The 15,009-nt window shown below is 41.0% G+C and overlaps 1 protein-coding gene across 1 annotated transcript in view; it reads left to right on the forward strand.

The window, feature by feature from the left end:
* Thsd7b (thrombospondin type 1 domain containing 7B) overlaps positions 1-15,009 on the forward strand; it is an 857,540-nt gene that overhangs the window by 312,061 nt on the left and 530,470 nt on the right. Inside the window, exon 3 of the mRNA XM_075987816.1 lies at positions 4,492-5,302. Coding sequence (XP_075843931.1) covers positions 4,492-5,302 — 811 coding nt within the window. The remainder of the gene's footprint in view (positions 1-4,491; positions 5,303-15,009) is intronic.

The following is a 15,009-nucleotide window of genomic DNA, read 5'->3' on the forward strand; positions in this document are numbered from 1 at the left end:
AAGTGGTAGAATTATTTATTTTTCTCCTCAGGGGATGGTCACATATAATGAACATAGAGCACTGATTGCAATTAATGGATTGGGGGGGGGGGAGAATGCCATGAGCATGACATGGGAGAGTTGGGGGCTAATAAGATCAAAATAAATGGTTTGAAATTCTTAAATAGAATAGAATAGATAGATGATAGATAGATAGATAGATAGATAGATAGATAGATAGATATAGAGAGATAGAGAGATAGATATATAAGATATATATATATATATATATATATATATATATATATAGAGAGAGAGAGAGAGAGAGAGAGAGAGAGAGAGATGGTAGAAAGAAAGATTTCAATGCCTAGCAATTAATTCAGGAGTACCAGTTTCTACGTCATAGAAAAGACAGTAAGGATAGCACACCTCCACCTTATTTAAGCTGACTCAGGTAAGCATATACAAACCAATACCTCTACATTTATATCAGTGAAATAGTTTCTCTGGAGTGATGTATGGCAAAATAATTGTTTAGAGCCATACTGTCTTAGTAACTAAACTCTGTGTGGCTTCTTGCCTGCTTTCCATTTAAAACATATGCAGTTACTGAACTGATATTAAAAAATAAAATGAGTTTCTTCATATTATTTATTTAGATATGTAAGCCAAATGTAATTATGATTTTGCATATGTTATTTTTTATCTGCTCATTTTTAAGCCTGTCTTTTGTACATGAACTTGGACAAGACTTATAATATATGTCAAACTTCAAGGACATTTCATATAAATGCATGTGTTTTGAGGTTTCCTCCAGCCCCCACAAAAGGCAAAAATACTTCAGGTCTGTGGTTTTCATTCATGTGTATAAAAGTTCATACTTTTTTTGCTCACTAAAACTGAATAAATCATGGAGCACATTTATTTTCATGTTTGAGAAACGCAAATCACTGCAGGCCACCTGCCCAGAGCTTTTGCCTGTCGTGTTTTGTTTAGAATTTGTTTTTCATTTGTCCTAGACATACAGGATTCGCTTTGCCCTGGCTCCTCATTCAGTTGCTTTTGTCTGTTTGAGCGTTTGCTTCAGCCTTTGTACACAAACTGTCCGGTGTTTACAGACACACACTTTACAGTCCAGGATTCCGGGTCTGCACAACCACAACTGTTCTTACTGCCGTTGGTCCCATCCACGGGAATACTGATGAACAAAACCACAGCCTTCACTATGACATGAATTAGGCCTGTAATTGTAGCAATTTAAGTTTTTTAATAGTTACATTTTGTCTTCCATTGATCTGGGAAAATGATGCTATTTGATAACATTTGGTGCAGTCGAATGTAAACGCTCGAACAAAAATGATCTTGTGCACGGTTTAAGATGTTTTATATATATTTCAACTAACAAAGTATAAGCTACTTTAATTTTGATAAGAAATGTCTTAGATAATTGCTTCTAAAAGTACAATATTCATTTGATAGTACGTTTTAACTGAATGAAATTTAATATTAACTTCTTTAAGACTGAGTAGTAACAAACTGACTTTTTTCCCTATTCTTAATTCATACAAAAAAAATCTTGAGTCTCTGTATGCATGTAATACCTAAGCAAATGAGATACCCTGACAGCTTTATTTTAAAGTCCAAATCGTTTTCTTTTGTTACATCGAATTATTTTAATATCACCTATGATTGATTGTATACTTTAAGTTCACCACCATCATACGCTTTCAAAATATCCCTTTATTGAGTGGATCTTTTTAGAGAAACTAAGAGATTATCCAACAGAGTGGACAGTGGGTAGGAAACTTAAAATGAAACAAGCACATGGCCTCTCTGCTCTAGAGCCTGAGGGCAGTGGTCAGCTAGCAAGCATCCTTATTTGCATGTTGCTTATGAACACAGGAGTAAAGACATTCGTCAAGCCAGCAAGTGTTTGCAAGAGTAATCACTTTATCATGGGCAGTTGATGCTGGGACGAAACACCAAAAGTGAGCAGGCAAACTCCAAGGTATATTGCTGAGTAAAAGCTGCCTTACTGCAATGAAGTACACCTTTTCATGTCCACAAAATGAACTCCCCATTGTGCTGATCTCTTTCATAAATGAACTATTGTCAGCACAGCTTGACAATGCAGTGTTATCATGTGGCCAGAATATGGATACGAGGAGGAACTGAACTACCAAGAATATTAGAATGGCATACTATTTTTCTGCTAAAATAACAAATCCTGCCATAGTAGGCAACCCAAATATAGACAGATACCCTACTTCTTTGGTCCTCAGGTGATACTGCTTCCCCAATGCCTGTAACTATTCTAAACATATAATTGATGGGCATGCAAATTGACATGTAAAGTATACTTCATGAAGTGATTAAGCTGCATTTGGGATGCCCTGTGAGACTTGGGAACAGGGAGGCTGTCTTTTTTCCCTGCTGGTGATGATTATTCTGCTTCCTGGGATGCAGAGTGCCTCGGTGACCTTCAGAGTCTTGATAGTGGACATGAGTTACATAGTTAGCTTTCCCAAACATCCTCAGGTTCAGGTTACATATGTGAGGAAATTAAAAGCAGGTTATTACATATGATCATTTTCTGTCCTTCTAAAACATGTATGATCAAAGATGGGAGATGGCTCAGTTGGAGAAGTGTTTGTTCTGCATGCATAAAGACCTGAGTTCAAACCCCACAACTCTGCAAAAGGGCTGGACATGGTGGCACATGCTTATGATCACAACTCTGGGGAGGCAGAGACAGACAGACTCCTGTAAGTCACATAGGACAGGCTGCTTGGTGAGCTCTAGGGTAGGGAGGAGAGAGCTTGCCTCAATAACAAAAAACAAAAAAGAAAAGACAGAGAGAAAAAAGAAAAATATGACCAGTCTTCTGAGGATGTCCCCTGGCTTTCATATAATGCCCCGCCTCTCTGAGAGAGGCTTGCTGGTTGACACCAGAGGAGAGGTCAGCAGACAAGATTAAGAAATAAATGACCTCAGTAAACATCTCCCTTTTATGCAGAAATTCATTAATTAAAGGGTCTGCTTGTTATAAGCTAATGGGGGAAGGTTGGCCTGGAGTTTGTACCTATCAGAAATCAAAACCAGATAGGCATTGTGGTTTGTACAGCACTTCCAACTGCTTGAGAGGCAGAGACGGAGGACAGAGAAGTGCTTGATCCCCACAGCTCAAGGCTAACCTAAGCCACGCAGAAAGAACAAGTGTCTTTAAAACCAAATAGTATTTCATTTGAAATACTAAGAATAAGGAAGTACAGATAATGGACACTTGAGTCATGAATTAGATTTCAAAGTTGATTCTAATTTTATCTCTGTTGTAGATGTGTGTGTGCGCGTGCGTGCATGTGTGGTAGATAAGGACATTAAAGTATATTCAACGGTCAATATGTAAGATTCTATATGAAGATTCACAACATTAGGGCAGGTTATTCTAACTGTATAGAAGTTCACTGAGATGTATAGACTGTGTGTGGTTAATTTCTCTGTGTGTAAGTGTGTTTTCTTTTATATTATGAAGTTTTAATTTAAAAAGAAGATCAATATTTAAACAAACAAACAAAACCCCGTCTCATTTCCAGGTTCCGATTTTTCATAATCAAAGCAGATGTCATTTCCTGTCTCTCTGTTGTTCTTGTGCTGGATTTGTTTTCCTTCCTGCAGTTCGCCACAGGAAAGAACGACCCTAACTGAGGACAATCATTTAGAAAGTAAAAATATATTAGGATCTTCAAGTTTTTTTTAACTTACTTCTCTTTTGAACTTTGTAAATATATATTCCGAGGAAGTAGAAATATGAAAACTCCTACATTATTAAAATCTTGGCTTTAGGGCTTTTCATTTAAAGTATTTTTGTTCTTATTATTTTTATAAATGGGGTGGTTTGTCTGCTTATAAGTCTCTTATCATGTGCTTGTCAGGTACCTGAGGCCAGAAGAAGGTTGTGAATTTCCCAGAACTGGAATTATAGATGCTTGTGATTTGTTTTGTGGGTGCTAGGAACTGAACCTGGGTCCTCTAAAAGAGCACCCAGGGCTTTTAACAGCTTAGCCCCTATAATTTTCAAATGAAACATTACCAAGCTAGACTGTATTAAGACTAAGTATAGAAGGACTCAATATTGAGTCATACATACAGGCTTCAGAACTTAATAATCGAAACGTCGGATCATTAGTTAACAGTGTTTCATTGGTAACATACTGTACCACTGGTCCTCAGACTACCTCCTCAGGTCAGCACTTCCATTATCTTTCACCCTACATGACTACAGAAATACAAATCACGGTATTCAAGTAATTTTTGCTAGTTTGTTGTATTCTAATCCGAGACAGAAGGCAATTTTCACAGTCACAAACCGAGGTAGAGTCCCTCAACTTCGACACTAAATATTACCTCCATTTCACATCAAACGTGTGATTAGTGGATGTATGCGAAATATGTAGACATACCTCTCTTTCCCCGAGTTGAAGAATGATGGAGAGCCTTCTTTTCCTATCTCAGGTCCCTGGGGAAGGTGTGCAGGTGACTGCGGACCAGGCGGAGCCCAGAGTCGAGCTGTGTGGTGTTTTCACATAGAAGGGTGGACCAGTCCCATGTCGAACTGTGAGGAGAGCAGCCGACCTCCAAAGGAAAGGAGCTGTTTCCGCGTGTGTGACTGGCACAGTGACCTGTTCCAGTGGGAGGTTTCCGACTGGCACCGTTGCCTGCTGGTTCCTGGGGCCCAAGGCGAGCCCCGGCCACGGGCTGCAGAGTGTGTGACCGCGCAGCACGGTCTGCAGCACAGGACCGTGCGCTGTCTGCAGAAGCTCAACAGAACCATGGTGGCCAGTGAGATCTGTGAACACTTTGCCCCTCAGCCCCCCACAGAGCAAGCCTGCCTCATCCCTTGCCCCAGGGACTGTGTGGTATCCGAGTTCTCCCCGTGGTCCACTTGCAGCGAAGGGTGTGGGAAGAAGCTGCAGCACAGAACTCGTGTGGCCATCGCGCCCCCTCTGTATGGAGGTCTGCAGTGTCCGAATCTGACTGAATCCAGAGTCTGCGAGGCTCAGGTTTCCTGTCCTCTTGGGAAAGAGGAATATTCCTTCAGCCTTAAGGTGGGACCGTGGAGCAAATGTAGACTTCCTCACCTTAAGGAAGTCGACCTCAGTGGAAGAAATGTCCAGGATTTTAGCTCCGATTCAAACGAGCAAGTCACCCTAACACAACAGAGTTACAAAGCACAACACCACTCCCAACCTGGGGGTGTAGAGATAGGTTATCAAACCAGGCAGGTGTGGTGCACCAGAAGTGATGGAAGAAACGCCCTGTTAAGGTAGGATGTCCTCCCTGCTTCTCTTTCCTAGACCTCGGATATTTTAAAGCACATAGCCAAAGGGTTATTTGTGATCTCTATAAAGACAAAATAACAATCACGTTTGTAATTTGGGATTTTAGAGACTTACAGATCACCTAAGAAATTTTCTATTTCTATTAGAAATGTCAAACATTTCATAATATAGTTAATGTTTTTAACTTTTATTGCTTTTCTCTGTGTCTGTCCTGTCTGTCCCTCTATGCATATGTCTCTGTGAGTCTATGTGTCTCTGTATATCTCTCCCTCCCCTCTTTCCCCATGTGTGTGTGTGTGCACGTATGTGTGTGTGCATCTGTGTGCCTCTGTGTGTATATGTGTGCATGCGTGCATGCGTGCATGCGTGCGTGTGATGTACATGCACATGTCAAGAGGGAAGAGCATAATCCCCAACAGTTCTTTCCTCCACCATGAGGGTCCTGGGGACCTAACAGGCTGTAAGGCCTGGCAGTGCGCATCTTTATCCACTGAGCCATCTCACCTGTGCCACAATGCTTTAAATTCTTGTGTGACTACTAACTCTTTCACGCAAAGCTAAAATCTTTCATTTCTCCATTTCATCCCAATATTGGCGAATATAAACAGAGGACTCAAGTGACTATCATAATAAGAACTAAATGGTCTTTGTGTTGAGAAACCAGCCTTGCTCCCAGATACAGAACATGAACATGCCATTGTTCCCTGCCATTTACAATGCATCTGTGGTGTTTCGAGTTTATTTCTGTTTTCATTTCTTTTCTACATTTTCTACCACTAGAAAAATTCTTGAATCTCTGAGTTAAGTGTGTTTTTATATTAGTAACAGCACCAAAAACTTAACCCAAGACTGCTTTTTTTAGTATTGCTTAATCAAAAATGAAAATTTGCATGAGCAATAATTAAAATTACTTTCTGTATAGAGAACAAACTCTTAAAAGCAATAATTTAGATATCAAAATTGTTTAGATCTATTCTTTCAAAACTTCTTTTAAACGTCCACAGAGCCGTGCTGAAAACATGTTTAGTTTTCTTCCAAGCTACTTAAATGGAAATGTTAGTAAATTTTGACATCCATTAAGCACACACAATTAAGGTACCTTTCAGTAAGATTTAAATCATCAAATAGCACAATTCTATTATCAGGCTGTAATCATTATCATCAGTGGCTCTTTCTTGAGATCACAAAAGAAGGCCCCCTGTTTAGTAGTGTAAGGATGGCGTTTCCTGGGGTCCTTCAGGAGGAGTGCCTGTCAACTATGAGTCCCTGTTCTCAATCACACCATAAACAATTGGCGAGGGCACTGGAGACTACTTTCTGCTACTTTACTCCTATCTCTGAAAAGCCCCAAAGATTGAATAGAGGAGCAGGATGATTTATTTGAATACATTGTGTGGTGAATATTTCATATTTATTTCTTTAATGAATAATGCAGTCAGAATTCCCATTTTATTAATTATCTGTTTGTTTCTACAAGATTCCTTCTGGTTAAAAAGTAAGACTTTTTGTTTTGTTTTTTATCATTAAAAATAGATTTTTCAATACAATATATTCTGAGTATGGTTCCCTGCCCCCAAACCCTCCCAGTTATTTCCCATCTCCCCTCACAGTCAGATCCATATCCTTTCTGTCTCTCTTTTAGAAAACAAACAAACATCTAAGGAGAATAATAAAATCAGAAAAAAGCAAACAAGTCAGAATAGGACAAAACAAACGCAATAGAAAAAGAAAAAAGGCATTAAAATGCACATAGACGGAGAGACACGTGTTTGTACACAGGAATCCCATAAAACTGCAATGTCAGGAGCCATGATATATATACAAATGACCTGTACGGTTTTAGGGAGAGAGAGAGAGAAAGACAGATAGACAGAGAGAGAGAGAGAGAGAGAGAGAGAGAGAGAGAGAGAGAGAGAGAGAGAGAGAGAGAGAGGGAGAGAGACCCTGACCCAGCATTATAAACAACCAAGGAACCGCCAAAGATCAAAGCTGTCCTGAGTTCCTATTGTGCTTGCAGTCTACTGCTGGGCATGAGGCTACCCTTATGGGTGATTTGTTTTCTCAGTGAGACTCCCTTGAAGAGAATTCATGCACCATTCACAAGTGTTTATTAATTGGAACTAGCTTCTGGGTTAGAGATGGGAGGAGGCGAGTGCCGGCATCTCTTCACTCTAGGACCCCATCAGAAGCTGCCTATGCAGGTCTTGTGCCTGCTGCCACAGTCTCTGTGAGTTCACGTGTGTGCTGGTGGTGCTGTGCTTAGAAAGTCGTGTTTCCTCGCTGCCCTCATCTCATCTGATGCTAGATCAGTTTCAGTTTACAGTCGGAGGTTCGGTATAGAGTAGAGTAGCAGCACAGAGTTTCCCGATCGCTCTTCCTGTTCCCAAACAGTTCTGCTCCTATTTAACAGTTTGCATTAGGGTGATACTCTTGCCCAAGCTAAGTAATACACAGAATACTTTTATCTACATTGTTAATTCATATATTGAAACTCTAACCTAAAATAAAATGAGGCTGTGGGGGAGGTCAGTAAGACAGCATGGTGAAGCCCCCGCATATGGATCTATGGTTTTATTAGACTTTTTTTTTCTTGCTGTTTCCGTCATGATGGAATCTCATAGGGAGATCATTACCACAACTTGTTTGGCACCATGCTCTGTTTCTTGACTCTGAGCTGTTACTAATATTTTGTTTCTTGAAAGCTGTGTAGCCCATAGTACTTCTGTTATAATATGGTGAACCTTACTAAGATGTAGTTATAAAGAGATGATATAGTTTAGGATCATCAACATGAGCCAGTTTATTTCATGGTTAGAAGATGGAAAGCCCTAAATAAAGGAGGGAGGATATTTGTTTCCTCATGAGAGATCTCTTCCCAGCCTCCAGTCCAGCTTTTATACATGCCTTTGTGTGGAAAGAGAAAGAAGGAAAGAAAAGCTGTATGATTAAGCTCCTTTGTATGAGTGCTAAATTTTACCCAAGGGTCCCCTTCATGCCCTAGGCAATTTTCAAAGTTCCCAACTCCCAAAAGGAGTTTAAGTCTCAATTCAGGAGATGCAATTTAGTCCCGAACATGCACTTGGTGATAGCTGTTGAATCGAGACCGGTAATAACACATTTAGAGTTGGGGCTTGCATCTGTCTTTGCTCTTCATAGAAGTCATGGGTTGCACAAGTAGACAGCAACATGTCTCCATCATCGCACCATCTTCCAGAATTGATGCTCACTCTCACCCCCACAAAGTCCTCAAGACCATTGTTCATTTCCCAGTCTCAAACTTCCTAAGTTTTCAGAATGTCACCGAGTTGTAATTATGTAGCATGTAACCTCCTTTGATTTCTTTTCATTTCCCAGTGTGTATTTCTTTCATCCATGGCTTAGCCCAGTGCTCTTTCTCCTTGCCATTTTCCGTATGTGAGTGATACTTGTACATGCCTATGCCAGCCCAGCGGTCTGAGGAGGATGTCAACTCTCTTTCTCTTGCCACAGCGCTTCTCACTGAATCTGGAGCAAGGCTGGCAGCCAGCAAGCCCCAGAAATCCTAATGTCTACACTCCCAGGAACATTGGAATTATGTGTGTGTGTGCACAGGCACACCAGGCTTTTACTGTGAGTGCTGAGGATTTAATTCAGGTTGCTTCAAATACTGAGACATCTCCTCAGCTCAGTGTCCACTTCCTTCCCATCACTGACTAAGGTAGACTATGGTACCATAGGTCCTTTCTCCATTCCCCAAGGATCATTTTGGCTGCTTCCAAGTTTGGGGCTATCATGAATACAGATACAGTAGAAAGAATTGTACAGATATTTATGTGTACACTGTTTCAACTCTTTTGTGTAGATCCTAAGGAGCATTGTCACTGTGGGAATGGTGTTCTTGGCTCCTGTAAGGAACTGTCAAGTGTGTGGCAGGGAGAAATGGCTCAGTAGTTTAGAGTACACCTCCATGCAGAGGACCTGAGGTCATTTGCCAGCAGCCATGGGGGCTTCTCACACTCTCCAGTCTCTGCAGGTCTAGAGTATTTGAAACTCTTGTGATATCTGAGTGCATTCTCATACATATGGCATATACCCCAAAGGTACACACATGCGATTAAATTAAATTAAAATATTAAAGAAGAAATGCCAACTGTCTGGTTTTTTTTAACTCTTTACTCTTGGGGGGGGGGCTTAGCTTGGCTTGTTTCTAGCCAGCTTTTCTTAACTTTAATTATTCTATCTACCTTATGCCTCTGGGCTTTTACATTTTTCTATTTATGTATATCTTTCTTTACTTCTTACTCCATGGCTTGCTGTGTAGCTAGGTATATGGCCCCTGGAGCCCTTCTCCTTTTTCTCCCCACTGCCTCCCCTGCTCCAGCCAGCTCCTCAATCTTTCCCCCACCTATCGTTTCTCCTGCCTCGTTATTGGCCATTCAGCTCTTTATTAGACCAATCAAATGTTTTAGGCAGTCAAAGTAACACAGTTTCACGGAGTTAAACAGATGCAACATAGAAGAGGGCAACACATCTTTGCATCATTAAACAAACCTTCCACAGCATAAACGAAAGTAACTCATCTTCAACTAATATTCCACAACAGCCAACTTTTCCTAGGGTGTCGAGAGCACTTTATATTCTTACAACCAATGAAAAGGAATCCCTGTGTCTTTGCATCCCAGCACCTGTTGCTGCTGGTATCTGTGAAGAGTGATGTGATAGGCGAGTGTTACTGTCTCTTTGTGTGTAGGTGTCTCTTGCTGCTGGTATCTGTGAAGAGTGATGTGATAGGTGAGTGTTACTGTCTCTTTGTGTGTAGGTGTGTGTTTGTTCCTTTCTTCTAAGTATTTGCCCTGCACCATCTTCCTTGAGTTTCCTGAAGCTATGATTTGCTAACAGTTGTTAATTTTGAGGTAAGATTCATGAAAGGATCCCCAAGGAGCTGAGTCTACCAGGAGTTTTTTAACTGTCCACACTGAACCTCAATCCACCTTTGTTAGGTTCCCCTGCCCTGTCAGGCCTGAAGGTCTGATTTCTGCTTCTGCTTTTCTTTCAATAGACTATGTTTGTTTTCCTTAGCTGTTTGCCTCTGCAATTTTGGGCTCAGATAATTACCTTTGGACATTAGTTCTCTGATGGATATAAGGGTTGTTTGTCAGTCTATGTGGCTTCTATGTCTAAGACCCTTGCATGCCTAGATTGACATCAGAGGTCCCTGTGTTCTGTTTAACATTTCAGGCAGCATATTGAACCAGACCAGCTCTCTCCACATTATGCCATGACATCGTATCTCAGGAACATTCATTTCATTTAGTCATCAAGGGTTATGAAATGCCTCACATCCTGCCACGGAATGATCAAGCTGTTAGGAAATATGGTGTGAGTGAGGGCATTTCTGTGCCTCCACCTTCTACTGCCAAGACAGAAGTGGTGCCCTTGCCAAGCTGTTTGAGCTTGTGGTTGACAGAGCTGTCTCATTTCTGGATGACTCCCCGAACTGTGTTGGCATTGCCCCACAGGAATGATGGAAAAGTTGAAATATATCTCCCCAAAGAAATTTCTTTCCATAGCCCTTCCTTCCCTTTTAGTTTTATGTAAGCATGTATTAATCATATCTGATGGGTTTACTAAAGCTATTTTCACATGTGTGTATATTTTGATCATATCCAGCCTCTGTTACTGTAACTGTTCCTCTCTGTTCCTGTTGATTCCTATCCTCTTTCTAAAGTTCCCATCCAGCTTTGGTGTCCAGTTTTTGTTTCTTTGTTTTGGCGACTCACTGAGTTTAATTAGAGTTACTTACAGAAACGTGGATGATGGGTTATTTACAGGAGCATGGGCTACTTACCCTTCACAACACCATGGAGAAAAATTTCTCTTCCTATCACAACTATTAACTGCCTAGAGATCCTTGGGGAGGGTTGGGCCAGTGAGGACCTCCCTGCTTCCGTGGTGGAATGTCAACAGGCCAGTCTAGTATAGGTCTTGTCCAGGTAATCACAGCAGGAGAAGAGGATCAATAACACCATGACTGTGACATGCTATTGTACTTTCAGTGTCTAGGGAAAACATTGCTATCATTTGAGCCTTTAAGTTTGTCCTAATCTCCATGCCTTGTCTGAATGTAAAACCGCCTTCACTCTGTGATGTTTCTATGTTTAGGCCTGCTGCCCTTTGTTGGTCTCTGGGGAGCTACAACGACAGTGCTCTTGCATTTCGTCGGTTTTGACTAGGGCATTTGCTAGCTCTTGTGCCCACGGTATAGGAAAAAACTGCCTCCACTTCCATAATGCAGCTCCTGCAGGGCTTTGCTGAAAGTCACTTTCTCGGTCTAGGAAACAGCTTTAATGAATGCCCTTTTCCGGCCATCTCATCGACTACCATGTCCTTCAATAAACACCCCCAGCGATTTTCCTTTTACATTTAATATCTGCAGTGGTGAGTAGGGCATGATTCTCTGTGCTGCTCCCTTCATCATCATCGATTTGCTCTTATATTTCAATTCTTTTTAATGATCGATTTATTTTATTTCCTGTCTTTGACTGCTTCACCTGCATGTGTGTAAGTGCATCATGTGTGTGCAGTCCTCACAGAGGCCAGAATCAGGTACATCGGACTGGAGTTCAGCAGATGGTTGGAGCTGCTGTGTGGATGCTGGGAGCTAAACATGGATCTTCTGCACAGGCAACAAAGGCTCTTAACCACTGAGCCATCACCCCACTCCCTTGAGCTTTTGTTTATAATAGTATCATTGCCTCTCCTAATCTTTCTCCTTCACTTTGATGAGTCTCTCTTTTCAGATCTATTATTACCTTTAAAGCCACCTGTTAGGACTGGGCAGTGGTGGCACACATTGTTTTAATCCCAGCACTCAGGGGGCAGAGGCAGGTGGATCTCTGTGAATTCGAGGCCAAACTGGTCTACAAGATCTAGCTCCAGGATAGGCTCCAAAACTATAGAAACGCTGTCTGGAAAAACCAAAAGAAAAAATGGAAGAAAGGAAGAAAGGAAGGAAGGAAGGAAGGAAGGAAGGAAGGAAGGAAGAAAGAAAGAAAGAAAGAAAGAAAGAAAGAAAGAAAGAAAGAAAGAAAGAAAGACACACACCCGTGGGCCACACATCCTATCAGTCTTTCTTCCTCTATCAGTGGCTACTGACTCTTTATAATACCTTAATTCATGAAATGGGAATGTTTATTTTTAAGTTTTTTTTATTTCACATTTAATTACCAGAGTAGAAGTACATCTATGTTAAGAACAGAACACAATCCATAGTTTTGTTTTTTGTTTTTGTTTTAGGTGAAATTATTTGACTTTTATTCTGATTCAGAAGAACATTTGATATGGGCATCATTTTAAGACCCATGATCATTTGGACAGTGTTAAATACAATTTAACTCCTCAGATCACTTTAGTTGAATAAACACAGCATTGCATCCCCAGAGAAAGAAACCTGAAACAGGGTACATCTTAAGACTATAGAAAGAACCATCACCTCGGCATCTCAGCTACAGTCGTTACTCTGTTCTTTTATGGATGTCCCTGAACCAGAGCTATTTTCCTGCTCCTCACCAAGCATAAACAAATGTCAACTGCCTTCGCAAATTCTGACAATTCATTCTTAGAAACTAAGGTCATGCGATTGCCCCTTGTGTTGGTGAGAAGAGGAAAGGAAGAAACATTTTTCCCCACTACGTCTTGATTTTCATATCTGTTTCTCTCCTCATCCATATCGCTGTAATTTTATTTTTAATATATTGAATATTAACTTGGTTTCAGCCACCATGAATGCTAGTTTTCTTCCTCTCAGGTGGGAAGTTCTGCAAGGAGCAGTTAAAACCAGCTCACAGACCCAAAGAAAAACATATATAGATCCTCCTGGAAATTGGAAGCAGACAAAATCACCAGGCAAAAGTTGGGAGCATGGGGGTGGAGGTGGGGGGGGGAAGGGGAGAGGGGGAGAGAGAATGGAGAAGGGGAGAGTTGGTGAGAGCTTGGGGGAGTGGGATGGTTGAAATGGAGGAAGAATGGATATGGGAGATGGGAAGAAAATATCTTAATAAAGGGAGCCATTTTGGGGTTGGCAAGAGGCTTGGCTCTAGAGGGGTTCCCAGGTGTCTATGGGGATGTCCCCAGCTAGGACCCTGGGCAGTGGAGAAGAGTATGCCTGAACTGGCCTTGTCCCATAGTCACACTGATGAATATCTTGAATATCACTATAGAACTTTTGTCTCTCAACGGATAGAGATAGAGACAGAGACCCACACTGGAGCATTGGACTGAGCTCCCGAAATCCAGTTGAAGAGTGGAAGAAGAGAGAACATGAGCAAGGAAGTCAAGACCACGAAGGGTTGGTCCACCCACTGAGAAAGTGTACCTGAGCTAATGGGAGCTCACCAAATTCAGCTGGACTAGGATTGAATGAGCATGGGATCAAACTGGCCTCTCTGAACGTGGTTGACAATTGGGGCAGACTGAGAAGCCAATGATAAGAGCACAGGGATTTGTCTCTACAGCATGTACTGGCTTTTTGGAATCCTAGTCAGTTTGGATGCACACCTTCCTAAGCCTGGATGTAGAGGGGAGAGGGCCTTGGACTTCCCACAGGGCAGGGTACCCTGCCCTCTCTTAGAACTGGAGGGGGAGGGGGAGTGGTGGAGCAGGAGGGAAAGTGGAAGGAGGTGAGGAAGTGGAAATTTTGATTGGTATTATTTATAAAGTAATAAAAAATAATCTGCTGAAAAAAAAAACAGCTTACAGAGAGAACAGCTTCTGTGTTGGTTTGGTAGATGAGTGAGGTGTTGAAACCCCCACTGTCACTGCTCGGCAATGGTGGGTTCCTCTTGTGCAGTTGGGAAGACATGGGCATACTCACGTTTACAGCTACTCTCTCTTTTAGCCAGGTTCCCCTTTTACTCTCTTTTTTGCCAGTGATATATGTCTGTTTTTTTTTTTTTATTTCTTGATCATTCTTTCCCCTCCCCATCTCCTCCTAAATTATCCTCCCCTCCCTATATACCTAATTCCATGTTCTTTTTGGACCTTGATTTTAAATTTAGTAAGCTACACTCTGTCTTTTAAGAGGTGAGTAGAAGCCAAATTTAAGGTTATCAATGAGAACTGACTAGTTCCTGTGATTGGTTCTGATTTGTTTCTGTATTGTTGGATCTTTTCTTCCTCCCCCATTAGAATAAGAGATCTTCTGGCTTAGCACATTGGGTAACATGGATTCTTTCTGATTTTCCTTCAGTTTGTTCTTCTCATGAACTTCCTTCTTTACCACATCTAATGACTGGTACTGTCCTTCTTCTTCCTCTGTGTAGAGCACTCCTTCATTTATATTTTGAAGTGCTGTCTTGGATATCCTGAGATGCTTTCATCTTACAATAGTTTGGTTTCTTTATAAATTTTAAAAGATAACTTTTAATAAACATAGAAATATTGGCGGACAGTTATTTACTTTCAGGGCTTGAAATACATCATTCCATTCATTCTGCTGATTGCTGACGAGAGAGCCACTATTATTCTAATACTTCTGTCTTTTTATGTACATTGGCATTTTTCCATTATACCTTTTCATATTGTCATTTTATGCTTTGAAGTTTTGACATCTTGACTATGATATTACACTGAGAGATTATTTTCTGTTCATGTCTATTTGAGGTTGCAAATGCCTCTTGTATTCAGATGTCAATTTCTTTCTCTAAGGTTGAGA

Source organism: Microtus pennsylvanicus, chromosome 10 (assembly GCF_037038515.1).
Source record: "Microtus pennsylvanicus isolate mMicPen1 chromosome 10, mMicPen1.hap1, whole genome shotgun sequence".
Classification (NCBI taxonomy): Eukaryota; Metazoa; Chordata; class Mammalia; order Rodentia; family Cricetidae; genus Microtus; species Microtus pennsylvanicus.